Below are 15334 nucleotides of genomic sequence, written 5' to 3'. Positions count from 1 at the left end.
GCCGTAAAACAAATCACATTTTTCAGTTTCATGCTATAAACTGTTTGAGCCGCTGCCCACTTCGATCCGATGTGCAGAAGTGGCGATTGAGATTTGGCCACGATCAAAGTCTCCAACAACGTGAAAAAGAGGCAGGAGCCAACAATGATTTAGTCCTGTTACTGGAAGATGACTTGAGTTCTAGGTGCACAGGGTTACTCAGAGGCTAAGTGATGTCTGATGTCAGAGTGAGGCTGAGTGGCTTGGTTGCCTCAGCAGCTGGACAGACTCATAAGTAATTTTACATGGATGAGGGACACAGGAAGGCTGAGAGACTTTTATTTACACACTCCAAATGGTGGAACGTCCCGCGACTTTATTTGTAGATGCGTGTTGGGGCCCCTTTCAAGACCCCACTGTACATTAGAGCGAAGGCTACAACGCGGGAGCTATACTGTCACATCACCCAGACCGTCTGTGTCAAAGAAAGCTTTTATCTGTAGCTCCTCTCAGTTAAAAATGTTATCCTGGCAAAGAACCGTTGGGAAAAAATACATCTTCTATGTATGAAGGAATTCTGAGGCATGTGGCCAAGATAATCCTTTGTCTCCAGACAGTGTAGTTTGGATGATTGAAGACATTTTCTTGTGTTCAGGGTGTTATTGTCTGTAATTAAACAAAACTAAGACAAAGAATCTACAGACAGCTGTACACCGATCAGCCACAACGTTAAAACCTCTGACAGGAGAAGTAAATAACATTGACCATCTTGTAACAATTCAAATGTTCTGCTGGGAAACATTTGGACCTGGCATTCGTGTTGATGTTACTTAGACATGTACCACCCACCTAGACCAGACCAGGCAACCCCACCCCATAGCAGTGACACTCTTTGATGGCAGCAGCCGTCCACAGCAGGATGCAGCCTGACACATGCACACACACAAAAAGTGTTTAGGAACAACTAAAAAAACATGAAGAACAGCACAAGGTGTTGACCTGGGCTTCAAATTCACCAAATCTCAAGTGGGATCCACAGAAACTCCTAACCCTAAGCCTATGGGTCGCGGGAGTTAGAATCAGGGTTAGAGTCAGGGTTAGGTTTAGGGTAAAAGTGAGGGTTAGGGCTAACCCTAACCCTGTTGTCAGTACAAAACTGTACATAGGCACAATAATGTCTGAAGCTCAGTGTAATATGTGGATGCTATGCGTGTTAAACAGTTAGCATGCTAACATTTGCTAATTAGCATCAATCATATAAAACAGCTAAATACATTTTAGTTAGGGTGACCAGATCTGAGTCCGGGAAAAAGAGGACCCTTCAGCGGGGGACATGCAGAGAAACGCAACGCTAACTCGATTTAAACATGTTTCAGGCTCTAGTAATGCCAAGCAATGTTGAAATTGTTTCAAAGTTTGAGTTTGATACATTTTTAGGTGTCAAAAAGAGGACACGTCTGGTCACCCTAGTTTTGGCGTAAAAACATTTCAGCATGAATCAAAATATCAGACAAACTGAAATTCTGACTTGATAATGGTGTGGGTCAAACGTTGGGGAGGGACAGTTCATCTACAAGTGGATATGAATGTGGGTGCCACATTCGGTGCCCGTTCATCCCACAGTTGTTTAAAAGAAGCTTCAAGAAGTCATGTCAGTCCATTCAGGAGTTGTTCAACTTTCAGGAGCAAAGTGATGGGCTGACTTCTCACTTTTAAAAAAATCAAACAAATGGCATAAAGGAACAATATTTCCTAATACTATGACTCTGTATTGCTTATACTAATGGTAAGATGCAATGTATCTTTATGTACTTATATAAAGACACTAAAATATAATTTAATAAATGACAAAATAATGGATAATGACATTTCTGCTGTTACAAAAATCCCAGTGTGGGTGTTTCACCTTCCATTTAAAAGTGAGAGCTGAAACTAGAAAATACAAACGGTTATTTGAAACCTCCGATATCACGCCATTACAGCCCCCTTCTACCACCTCCCCCCTCAACCCTCCGAGCCTCATTGCCTGAAATTATGAATGCAATCAATTGTCTGCAAGAGTTTCACTCCTCATCTGCTGTTAAAAGCCCAGACTGCACCACAAGAAGAAAGACCCTGTCAACACATCTCATTTGCGCCGTAGTATCGGTTCACGCAGTATGTACACAAACTGCATAATCTCGTGACGCACACATATGCCTGCATGCAAACACACACACACAGATGGAGAGATATGCGCGCATTTTCGAACGATGAAACCAAAATCCCCTCACTAATTCCCTGCTAAGAGCAAAAACACCCAAGATAAACACCGGACTCTGCGCAACCACATACTGTACATATCAACACACACACACACACACACACACACACACACACACACACACACAGAGCGGGGGAATTTCATCATCCCATTCTGCTATGAGAAACCTGATGGGTTATACTCAGGCTCTGAGAAATGGATTATTTTTTCTGTCTCTCTCTGGATGATCTTATCCTGTTGAGAGGAAAGGAAGCCAAGCTGGGTCAGTGTGTATGTGAGAACGAACGCTCTGCAGAGCACCGATACACTATTTCCTCTGCTGATTCCTCTGCGCCCGGGTGCGAGTGGAAAATTTTTCACCCTTCTAGAGCGAGAGTGGGCACTGAGAAAGAAGTAAAGCTATTAATGCTAAGCTAAGACTTGTGTGACTCGGGTCTCATATGAGAAGAGCATGATGGATTGAGAGCTCTGCTGGTGGGCAGGGTGGGAACTGTGTGGGGGTTCGCCAGGGAGCTCAGGGGGCTTTCGTGTAGTCTGGTCCTCTGCCAGCGGGGTATAAAGGTTCAGTGTGTGAGAAGTTTTACAGTGCCACCTAGTCTCCCTAGTTTACTTGTTTTCTCTTGCACAGCAAAGAGTCAACAGACTGTCAGTGAGCAGGAAAAAGCAGCTCTAACAGCTTCTTTATGCATTTTTGCTTTTTTAAAGTCGCCCAATGTCTACGTTTCTTGCTCTGCTTCTAGTTGTTGTGCGTTTGTTAACACAAGGTAGAAGCCATCCACAATTAGCAGGACTGCAGTTTTTAGCACAAGTATGTGAAAGGAGACCTCCATGTGTATGCAGACGCTTGAGTGCGTGCATATGTGTGTGTGTGACCTCCAACATCTTATAACCAGCCCGTTACGAGAGACAAGACCTTCTTTACCTCGCAGATTATAGGAGCTACGGGACCACACTGCCCCTCCCTTTTAACCCCCACTCTTTTTTTTTTTTTTTTTGCCAGATGCTAACCTGCATATTAGTGTGTGTTTGTAAAATTGTAGTACATCCATTAGCTCTTTGAGTCAGAGGGTAGTGTAAAGGTGAACGTGCGTGAGGTGCGCCGTATTCGTGTGCACGTAATGACTTTATTTTTTGCGTGCCTACACATATTTTTATCCCTCGCTTCAGCCCCCTTTGCTTCATTAACGAACAACAAAAGTTTTCGAAAGCAGCGTGTGTGCAAGGGGCCGTGTGTGTGTCTATGTGTGCGCACGCGTGTGAGCCTGTGTGTCAGAGAGCCAACATGTGGTTCAGATTTCCTCTGTGGCCACATGGGCAAATACACAGCAAGGCAGAAAAGTTGGATCTCAGTAGGAGGCGCTATGGTTCTGCTCCAAAGCACTACAACACTAACACATGTTTCACTTGAAGTACATTTCTACACATGATCCTAATATGACACGAATGCTGGCACTTTGCATTTTTCCCCTTTGTAGGAATTTGTTTTTCGTTTAAGGGGAAACTAGATCGGGCGTAACATTATGACCACCTTCCCAATATTGTGCCTCCAAAATAGTTGTGATTCTTAGTGGGAATGTTATAAGTGGGTTGAGGGGAGGAGCCTTTGTGAATCAGACTTGTTCCAGTTCATACCACAGATACTTAATCAGTTTGAGATCTGCTGAATGTGGAGGCCAGGTCAACACCTTGGGCTGTTTTTCATGTTTTTTGAGTTCTTCCTAAACTGTTTTTGTGTGTGTGCCTGCGTCAGGTCCAAAAGTTTCCCAGCAGAAGAAGGCACTGTGACAAGACCCACTTTGTGGTTGATCAGTTCACACTCCAGCTTCATTTGTTGCTTTCTGCTTCTTACCCATGCTCATCTTGATTGGCAGCTTCTCCTTGCTGGCCGCTTCCACCAGTTGTCGCCGGACCTCCATCACCCCCTCTTTATGCTTACTGGTCAGCATGGCCTCCCACAGTGACTTTGCTGCAGGCGGCCTGAAATAAACAATTGAACGGGTGAGGAAGAAAAGTTCAGAAGTAGCTGTACTGATTTTTTTTCATAATAATAATAATAATACATTGGTTTTATGTAGAACTTTTCTAAATACCCAAAGAAGAAGCTTTACATTGAAGACATTATTCATCGGTTCACACAGTCACATCCTGGTGGTGGTAAGCCACATTAATAGACACAGCTGCCCTGGGGCAGACTGACGGAAACATGGCCGCCAATATGGCGTCTCCAACCAACACCACCAGTGGGGTTCACATTGGGAGCAAATTAGGTCACGTGTCTTGCCCAGGACACAACTGATAGATTAGGGATAAGGCCAAATCGAAGCGCCAACCTTTCGGTTACTGCCGCCCAAAAAAGCTAGGGACAGGGCGGAATCAAACTGCTGACCTTCCGGTTACTGCTGGCTGAAAAAAACTACAAACTTGTTGCTATTGCTTGCTTGCTGTTTTTTCCTGGAGTACTTCTCAATACAAACACAAAGAGAAAACATGGACGTGATTGAGTGCTTGCCTCAGTGATAGTCTGCTGGATGGGTGACTCCCCAATGGGAGCCCTCGCAGGAAAAAGCTTAAATTAGAGGAAGGAACATTACTAGGAAGGAATGGCTCTCCATCCACCTAAAACATTGTGTGCCAACATTCCTCTGGACTCATCAGTGCGGTCCTTACATCAGCGCCAGAGCATAAGAGCCTTGAGACCAGGATTTCTCTTGATGCCATCTCAAGGCAACTCTCAGTCCCCCGTCTCATTACCCACTGGGTTACAAAACACACTGATCCACATCTCTGCTGGGAGACTGGTGACAAGGCATGTGTATAAGACTATTACCATCTGGCGTGAGCAGACACCGCTTCAAGTCTTTCCACAAAAGAATCAAAGAGTGTCACTGAGGAGCTTCATCATCATTAAATTCACAGACAGACGGTTTTCTTAAGAAACTGCCTCTGCATCTGAATGTGAGCTAAAGACATGCTCCATGTTTCTGTGTTACTTGGTATCCTTTCAGATTTCTTGGCCCGTTAAGGGGATTGACACGTTGCAGGTTTGCATAAAAAGAGCATGAAAAGACTGCGTCTCTATCCGTGTCTTTGTCAGCCAGTCAGACCAGCGGACATGATCGTCTCCATGCTGTCAGGAATAACAGAAACCGAAGAGAGAAAGAGGCTCGGAGCAAAAATGGGCTAAGGACAGAGAGAGGGAAGGTAGGAGGGACCTCTTTGACAAATCCACTCTGTTTTTCTTTTCTTTCTTGTCTTTTTTCAAAGTCTTTTTTTTTTCTCCTCTCGCCTTTTCTCCTTTCTAACTGCTGCCATGTGTTTAATATCAGATGTAATCTGTTCCAGACCTTGGGCTGGGGCTCGATGGTGAGGAGAGGGGCTCATGCAGGGACGCCGGCCATATTCACACTAGAACTAGACACAAAGACCAGTGAATACAACTCAGCCCGCGACAAGAGTTCGTCCGTAAAGACTGATCATAACGAAAAGCAACAAGTTAACTCACACACGAATATTCAATATAAAAATCTCGGATTGCTTAAGTCGTGATGAAGACAAGAATACGAGACTGTTAACTGGAAGTATTGGTCAAGATCTAGAAAGCGTGTTATTTCGGGAAAATGCCACTCATAATCTTTCAGAGATGCACCTCCCATGTACTTGTGGTGCATTATTACACAATGATGTGTTGTAACTGCCAAAATCCATGCAAATCATCAAGTCCGCATGCTTGTCATGGCTGGAATACCAATACTGTGACTTGACCAGGCCATATGTGAGCAGCCATGACTGTGTTAGTGTGTCTGAGGGTGTGTACAAATACATCTGTATATGTTTGCACACAAGCTCGTGCGTCCGTGTGTGTGTTCCTGGAAGTCGGAGGGCCTCGGCAGAGTGTGGATGAAATATGGTTCTCATTTGGCTTTTTGCCCAACCCTGCCCCTCCACCACCACCACCACCACCACCACCACTGCCGGCCCACTCCGCCGAAGCTTTCCCCGGGCCATTTGGTCAGACCAGGGTGGGGGTTTGTGCTGGACTGAGGGGTGAGGGGTGAGGGGTGATGGGTGAGGTTTATATTGGCAGGGTCTACAACCAGCCAGAAACCTTGTTGAGTAACTACTTCTCTATGGAAGGAAGGGGAGGTGCTGGGAATGTTGAGCGCGTGTGTTTGTCCATGTGTGCTAACGTTAAGTGCAGGGTGGCTCTCTCTGTTGAAAAGGCTGCTGAAGTCTGACTGAAGGGGGCACTCTTGCACTTGACTTGCGTCCGCCGTAGTGATTCCCCCTCTCTGGTTTGCTTGGACAGTGGGCTTGCACTGAGTGGGCGTGTTTGGGGAGTGTGGGTGTTTGTGCCCAAAACTAAATTCCAATCCATGTACAATGAATGCCGGGCCATTAAAAAGCAGTTAAGCATCAAACAGTGTCAAAATACGATGTGTGCGCCGCGCTACAGAACGCCCTGGTCATGTGTGTGCCCATTAAAGTGCTGCAATACCTCCCGCCATGTCCAAGTCATTAATGTCTGTGGGGGTGTAGAGGGGGAGAGTATTCCTGGAAGCGTATGATGCAGCAGAAAAGAATGGCTATTCCTACGTTTTTTTTTCTCCTGTGGCCCCCTCGACATTTTGTAGTACATGCGTGTGTGTGTACGCACATTTCAGTGTTTATTTCTTTATTCTGACTCCCCCTCTCTCTCATGCACACACACACACACACACACACACACACACAATCAAGTGTGATTCAGTATTTATGAAATGACTCAGACGTGAGTCAAACTACCTCAACATACAACTTGACGAACGATGAGTTTTAAATGTTCAGTTCACCCAAATTTCGAGAGAAGAAAACGCACACACGGTTCTCGTTTAAACTCCAGAGGCATGGAACCATTTAGCCAGCTTATAGTAAGTATGAGATCTCAGCTGTCTGCACTATATCGCAGAGCTGAATCAAATTCTGCTTGTTGAGCTCAAAACACTATTAAAAGTACAATTAAATTACATTAAAAGTACAAGGACTCACTGATACGTTCGTGGCCTAAGGTAAAAGGAGATGAGTTGTGCAGTTTAATTCCTTGAGTGATTATCCAGAGCGTTTGAAGTTAATTATTTTTACGGTATTTCTGTTTCAGGTAATTGAACACTGCGGGTCTGATGAACATCGGCCTTTGTGCAGTCATCTGCTGCACCTCGATGCTCAAGGGTTTATCTCCGGTGGGGGGTTCATGGGGACAGGGTGGCAACACTTGAGCAGGGAACCCCTCCCTACAACACGGTGAAGGTGTAGGTTACAGAATTCAAGAAAGGGAACTCAGTGATTGACATTTTGACAGTGACAACGACGACATCCTCGTCGCTGTGGATGACTTTCTGGAGATCCAAGATGAATCTGAATGCTCTACATCTGCTGGACTAAGTATATACATGTTGACTACTTCAGGGCCTAGAATTATACATGTATGCATATATGCATATACATTTTTTGTTAGTAAAATTGTAAAAAAAAAAAAAAAAAAAAAAAAAAGACAAGATCAGGAGCAACACTTTTATTTTAAGAAACCATACACTTATTCTGTGTCTCCTGTGTTTTCTTGGAGCGAGCTTCTAGTCCAGAAAATAGCTCCAAGGAAAACTCTGTCTGGATATAGTTTGCATGCTATATATATAAATTAGCACTTTTCTGAATGAATGAGGCGAGACTGAGTTTATGTAAGAGGACGTGAGTTGAGTAGGCGGTCAGTCAATGTGGCCGAGGCAATTCACACTAGCACAGGAATGCGATCGCAAGTGGCCCAGACCACCTCCAAATGTTGTCTGGGTGATCGGATTTTACGGAGAGACATCTAAAAATGTCTATAAACTGAATCTCAACGGCCATACGCAGCGAGCGTTAATTAAAGAAATCTGTTTCCTTTAATGCAGCAGTTCCACATAGTTATCACACTCGGTCAGCTGGGAAACTTCACACAACGGATCAAAGCTCATAAACAGTTGACACTTCTATGTGGAGCGTGTGAGCATCTGTAGTCGCAATAAGAAACTGCAGAACGTGCTGCAATCTATTTCCCATCGCACGTAATACAGATGTACTCTCCAACAGAACTGAACGCAACACTTTCTACCTAATGGAATCGCGCACGGTCAGCACGGCTCCTTGGCGAGTTAATTTATGAAGTGTGTTTAATGGGGCAAAAAAACACTGTCAGTTTCCTGTAAACATGTAGCGCAGGACATGACATGAGAGAGAGGGGAGCGGGGAGGAGGGGGGTGGACCAAAACCAGACCTGGCCTTGAGAGTCTGTGTACTCTGGCAAGAGGGACAAATGACCAGCGGATTTATGGGCAGAAAAAGAGGGAGAGGAGCTCTGGAGGAAGTGAAGAAAGGAGGGGAGAGCCACACCAAAAACGATACACCCCAACACAGACATAACAGGAGATCTCGCCGGCCAGATGTCGTTCAGCGCTAATGTTATGTATACTAAGGCTAAGCTCAATGCGTGCCTGTACTAACATTAAAAAAAAAAAAAAGGATGGCGAATGAGTAATAGCGTAATAATATCTGCTGAAAGCTGAAAGTTGAACCCGCCTGATTTTATAAATTCAGAGGATGTTTACATGTCTGGGGGAGCACTGATCCTCTAATAATGAGTCAGATGGATTCCGATAAATGTGCTCGAGTGATCGTTACTTGAGTCAGCATTGGATCGGCGTATCGGGCAATTTTCAAAAACTAGTGGTGTGGAATTAGTAAGAGGTCAGTATGATGGCGTCTGAAGCCCACTCCTCATCTCTGCCTGACATATGGGGCACAAAAAGGATATTTCCTTTACGTTTCCAGTAACATACACTGTTGAATAAATGTCTATACACATTTATTTATTGTGAATGCTTAAAAATATCCACTTAACATATTAAAAAAAATACATAAATAAGACTAGCACTTTCTATTTCAGCACTGTGGACAACATGCTAAATTGTGGAGGAAGGTGAGAAATGAAAGGATCTGTGTCTTGGCTCCTTTTCCTTTTCAAATGAAAGCCAGCAGTAGGGGCTCTTTGAAGGAGAAGGGTTGGAGGAAGTAAAGTACCATCTTTGGGGGTGTTTTATCAACTTGGTGAATAAATGCACACGCAGTGCACACATAGTAGCTCCCCGAGGAGCAGAAGACAGCCTACAAGCCAGAATAGGTTGTGTTATCTCAGTCTTGATGGGAACACAGAGTACAAGCTGTTCAGGTGCGAGTAATCTGCTTGATGGATGTGCTGTGGTTTTCAGTCAGAGATACCTTCTATAGTGGGAGAGAAAACACAGAAATAGGCAGTGAGTGAAACGCTAGTCAACATCAGAGGTTGACCAGCAGCCACGTCCGCTCACCGAATCCACAGATATGGCTAAATCTCTGCATCTCCGATACTACTCTTTGACTGATATCAACTTCTGCAACTCCAGCTGTCATCGAACCTTCCGGGAAATCAGATAAAATCGGCCTGATAAAAATCTTCAGATCAAAGGGACCAAATTACGCTGCTCGCGCTGATAACTGCATGCGGCTCAGAGAGAGAACTTTTTTTTTTTTTTTTTTTTATAGGAGAATAGGAGATTTCATCCAAATCGCTCAGTGGCTATTTTAGTTTGATGTTCACTCTATATTTCAGTGATAAAAGATCCAGGCAAAACGTCTCACTCCAGTGCGGAAATTGTTTTTCTGGAAATGAAAGAAGCAATTTTCTATGACAAACCTGTACGTGCTCTTTATAAACGCTGGCAATTCACAGAGTAACATTTATCATCAGCTGAAGGTCCAGCCGTGGTGAAAGTGGAACATGGAAACCAATTGCTGTAAGAATTACATTTTCATTGGGAACCTGAGGTTTGGCCAGGACGATCAATATAACCGAAAAGCTGCGTGGTTCAATTGTTCTTGTCCCCAGTTTAAACAGCCCTTCTGCTGCATACTTTACAGTAATCCCTGCATGGGAACTCATACTCGCTGAGTAATGATGGAGTCGAGTTGTTTAACCTATAAATCTCTTGAAAGACTTCATTCAGTTTGTGCCACCGTTAACTGCCTTAAGTATAGAATGGCAAAACAATGTCTGGCCTATAAAGAAGCACCATACAATGAGCGTGGCCAGTTTCATACTCTGTTTCTTATTCTTGGCGAGGTAAAAACAGGGGCAGCTATCCTCAGCTGTCTGTCATTTGCGCTCTCTTCTCCACACTACGCTATCTCTGATGTTTTTGTTATTTTTCCCACACACAGGCTCAACTCAAATCAGCGCGCACGGCCTTTTATTCATGCCCGTATTTCCCAGCTGGGACAGAAATAGGTGTTTTCCCTCCGTCTTGGCGGCGCGCGTGCAGGATCTGCCGCGCACATCCAGAGGTAGACGGGAGCCTCTCAGTGTTTTCTCATGGCAGGGTGCGGTTGGTTGCTCTGCCTGGCTCGAACTCAGCAGCCCCCGGAGCACCTTGGCCACCCGTACTGGGCTCCGCCCGCACTGCACACACTCCCACCGAGGCATCACGGTCCAAGGCGACCAGATGACGGGGTTTGCAGGGTTCAGTCTGACACTGAGGGGAAACTCTGTGCCCTCTGCCAGTAGGGTTCATGTGTCTTACTTAGGATCAAAAGGGCTGCGAAGCCAAGCACAGCAAATTACACAGACTGGGCTGGAAGGTACCTGACCACAAACACACATTACACAAAAGGCACACAAAATAACACTTCCTCTGCCACTTTCACTCAACATCTTCCTGCATACAGCAAACCAGACAACCTGACACTTTCTAATGGATGAAAAAGAATGCCCGGCTACAGTATTAGAGTAGCGGAAAGCTTTGCAAGATAAGTGTGTGTGCCGGTGCACGCACTCAAGTGTGCTTTCTCTCTGCCATGACTACTAGAACCACAGGGTCAAAGTCAGGTTACAGGATAAGGAAAATTCACACCCGGTTATGAAAGACAATACAACAGTAATTACAAAGTAAGTGTGGGGTCCTGCCTGCAGAGCTAGAATCAACAACCACCCGCAGAATGTTTAAGGCACAGTGATCTCCAAAAATATCCTGGAATTACTGAGGGAAATATTGTACAGAGGGTCCAAATTAGGGCTGGTACCTAATATTTAAAGGTTTGAACCAGTCTACACAACAAAACCTAACTAAACATACAGTTGACCGGGCTAAAAATAGCTCGACAAATCGGAGGTGCATAAACATCCAGTGGGAGGAAACTCATTATATAGACAAACCACACAGGGCCAGCTGGGTCGAGTGCTTTGCACATTTCACATAATACAACAACAACAGTCCTTTTTAAACATGTGTGCTTATGAATGGTTTGTATAATTAGAAGAGCTTAACGTATAAGAAATGTACACCTACAAAACATTTGTAGAACGCCATCCTGAGCACATAACGGTGGCATTTAACTCGCGGCGCACTTAAAGGCTGTTAAACAAAGAGGGAACTCTGGGCTTTCTTGCTCCGTGTCGGCAGCACTTCAATCTCCTAAACATCTGTGATAAGGCTCAACTGGGCCATCTGCTCGGAGATAGCACAGGCAATAACACTCCCACTGAGCCGGCTGGTCCCGATCAGACACATGCTTCTCAAGTGCAGCCGCCGCTTTCCCATTACTACTCATTACCTTCGGCTACACTTTTTCACCTGTGTGTTTGAGGACCGGGCTCGCTGCGAGATAAGGCGCTCGGCTGAGCCTCTGGCTATTTGGTGAAAAGATTTGGAACAACGATTGCAAACTTTAACGCTTCAGTATTCGTACCTCCGTTCATCATCATGCAGGAGAGGAAGAGGCTGAGCCTGTTTTGACAGCGTGTGGGAAGCAATATGAAATCTGATCCATTTCCAGAGACTGATCAGCTGTGTTTAAGCAACCAAGATATCAATACTGATAATTACAGTGACTTGAATCATGGTGCATGTGTCCGGTTGACACCGCACAGACTTGAGCCCTACATTATCAATATGCACTTGTTAAACGGCACTGATCAGAAATATCTCAGGTGGGTTCTATTACAACAGAATCTCCCCCAGAGCTCAGAACGATCACTCCTGAATTCAGTACACTGTAGCTATGTGCGAGCCCGGTCATGAAGTCACCGCGGTCACACGTACCGCATGATGTCTCTGGCCACAAAACTCTTCTTCCCTGTAAGTCTTTTCGTCTGGGCAACCACATAAAGCGGCAAAGCCGGAGTGGAACACATGATGTCGACTAATCCACGCCATGTACAACAGCCCCACCGCAGGCACCCAACATGTGCACGTGCACAGCAAAGACCAGAGGCAAGCTCCACTGAACCACTGGCACCTGGCGGGGGTGATTCTAGTTGGTAAGTGGCTGTTTGTGCATGTGTGTGTTTGGCCCGGTGGGAAAATGTATGTAAACTGTATGGTTTGGTTGTGTCAGAGGATAACGTAGGATTAATATTCTACAGTTATAAGTGCCATTCTCATTTGTACCTAAACTGATTCTGGGTGGTATTAAAGTGACTGACAAAAGAGAGAAATATGCTATGTGGGAAAGTCATGTGAACGAGTCTCCAATCAGGCGGACCCACATGTCAGAAGCTGGAGCACACAACACACAAACACACAATGTGACAGAGAGAACATGAAAACTCGACAGAGAGACGCTCTATTTCGTGCGGAAGCTCAAACTCAGACCTAATTATTGTTCTTTCTTTTTTTTTTTAATTTCACATAATTTATGAGATATCAAATCGATTAACATTTTTTCAATCACAATGTGGCTGCTGTGTGTGAGATAAGGTCCACATAAAACAAGCGCAGAGAAGGGAGACTTTCTGAGACAGGATTCTTATCGGTTTATCCCTCTGAGTGAACTTGTGGGATATTGCTTTCCTAATGAAAGAATAAAAATGAGGCAAAGAAATACTGACTCAAATAATTTTCCCCAAGACAGACAATTTCCATTCAAATGAGACTTGTGTCTCATACAAAAGACTTGAACTGCTTTTTTGACACTCTAAACATTTGAGTTCCCTTTATCAACTGTTAGGACTGCTGATGTTTTTAGTGCATTTGTGCAGAAATGCAGCACATTCTGAGGGAGTACAAATACTAATACTTAAGTGTCACTATAGATACAGGTACAGTATGGGCATAAACATACACAACACTGCAACCTTAATGAAAGTAATGGCTTATAAGAGATGAGATGAATGGTTCCTGAAATAATTGGCTGGCTACACACAAAGAACAGGCATAACATTAAAACCTGTTATTGTGTAGGTCCCCCCTGTGCCTCCAAATCAGTTGGACTGATATGAGAATGAACACAGGGCTTCCTGTGGTGCCTGTTAACAGAATGTTAGTGGGGGCTTGTTCCGGTGCATCGCACAGATACTTGATCACTTTAGGATCTAATGAATCTGGAGGCCAGGTCAACATCTTGTAATGTTTTTCATTTTTGCTGAGTTGTTCCTTAATGTTTTTTTTGTGTGTGTGTGTGTGTGTGCCAGTGTCAGGCTACATCCTGCTGGGTGTCTATGGGTTGGGGGTACGTGGTCTGGTCTGGTCTGGTCTAGGTGGGTGGTAGATGTCTAAATTACATGACACACAAGTACCACTCCAACATTTTCCCAGCAGACCATTGCACTGTCACAAGATGGTCAATGTTATTTACTTCCCTTGTGAGGTTAATGTAATTTACGTCCTGCCAGTGGTTTTAATGTTGTTGGCTGATCTAAATGAATATTAAAAAAAAAACTCAGATGCACTCACTGGATCTGTGCGAGACAGCCAGGTGCCACTGTGTTCTCGGAGTGAGGGGTTCTCTGCAGACTTGTGAGCTCCAGCATGTCCACCTGCACGTCCGTCACATGACCAGGTAAGAGTTTTAGCACAGTCAGGATCTTCTCCACCAGGTTGTCGCCATGGTGGCCAACGGCACCTGTAAATCAAGGTGGGTGGTATTTAGAAGAAGACCAAACACAGAGGGATCCAACACAGAATCAGAGGTTTCACCTGTTAGGTCCATCGTTCTGTCAACAAAGATGATTGATGCTTTATTCGGGGCCGTCTTCCTTCGGTTTTTTGCCTGAGGATGATTAGCCAGTTCCCCTGCAATGATGCGGCTCATTGGACCCACAGCAAAGCTCTCCTCCCTTGTACCTGTAGTTTCAAACATTGAATTTAATGCAGAAGCCAAGGATTTAACTGCAATCTGCAGATCAGAGGGGAGAGAGTGTATGTCTATATCATTCAGGCTTCCAAATCTCTTCTTCTCTGGTCGTTTTGCATTTATTGCCTCCAGGTCTGGTAAGAGCAGGGGGAACAAGTGAGCAAAGGTGGGTGTGAGAATCAGCTGCTGCGACACAGGCGCGAAGACCACTGGAACATGCATGACCTCGGCCGTGTAGTTCATGTTTCCCATCCACTCGCAGAGCTTTTCTTCAAACTGCTCAAACACAGGGTTACTTTCCATTTCTGTCGTGACATTGTTGGCGAGCAAGTGGACGGAGTGGGCAACGGTGGTGAACACAACGCAGTACTGGAAGTGACTGAGGGTTATGATATCTTTAATGATGTCGACTGTTCTCCCCTTTAACAAGGTGCTCACCACAAACACAGCTTTGGGCTCATTCACCCCGCATGCTTCGAAGCTTGAAAACTGCTTTAGATTTCTGGCTCCAGCCTCCAACAAGGCGGCAGCCCCTCCGCTCCAGTGGAGAGCCTCTGCGCACTTGTCGTCCATAAAAACAACAGCTTTCTTTACCTTCAACAGCACCTTCTCCCACATCTTTCGTGGGAAGTGCGTAAATTCCTTAGTCATTGACATTTTCTTAATTACCACCGTTCGCTAAATGCCACGAAATCAGGGGGACATGGGAAATATCGCCGAAGTAGCTCCAGGAAAACAAACACACGAGTCTCTTAATGGTGACGTGGCAATACCGCGTCGCAGCACGATGATGTCATCCAAACGTTAACCCGTCGCTATGGCAATAAGCAGCATCCCGAGACGAACTCGCATGTAAATGATGAACATGAACCACGGATTTGATATTATAACTGAGTGGTTAGAATTTAATAATAGTAT

General features: G+C 44.8%; 1 protein-coding gene across 1 annotated transcript in view; it reads right to left on the bottom strand.

Moving 5' to 3' along the window:
* scfd2 (sec1 family domain containing 2) overlaps nt 1-15179 on the bottom strand; it is an 88048-nt gene extending 72869 nt beyond the window's left edge. Inside the window, exons 1-3 of the mRNA XM_047587222.1 lie at nt 14260-15179; nt 14017-14185; nt 4092-4219 (exon numbers count right to left, since the gene is read on the bottom strand). Of these exons, the coding sequence (XP_047443178.1) occupies nt 4092-4219; nt 14017-14185; nt 14260-15073 (1111 nt within the window). The 5' untranslated portion in view covers nt 15074-15179. The remainder of the gene's footprint in view (nt 1-4091; nt 4220-14016; nt 14186-14259) is intronic.
* Nucleotides 15180-15334: the final 155 nt, after the last annotated feature.

Source organism: Mugil cephalus, chromosome 6 (assembly GCF_022458985.1).
Source record: "Mugil cephalus isolate CIBA_MC_2020 chromosome 6, CIBA_Mcephalus_1.1, whole genome shotgun sequence".
NCBI classification, from domain to species: domain Eukaryota; kingdom Metazoa; phylum Chordata; class Actinopteri; order Mugiliformes; family Mugilidae; genus Mugil; species Mugil cephalus.
The sequence above is the reverse complement of the archived record's forward strand: the minus strand, read 5'-3'. Positions and strand labels throughout refer to the sequence as shown.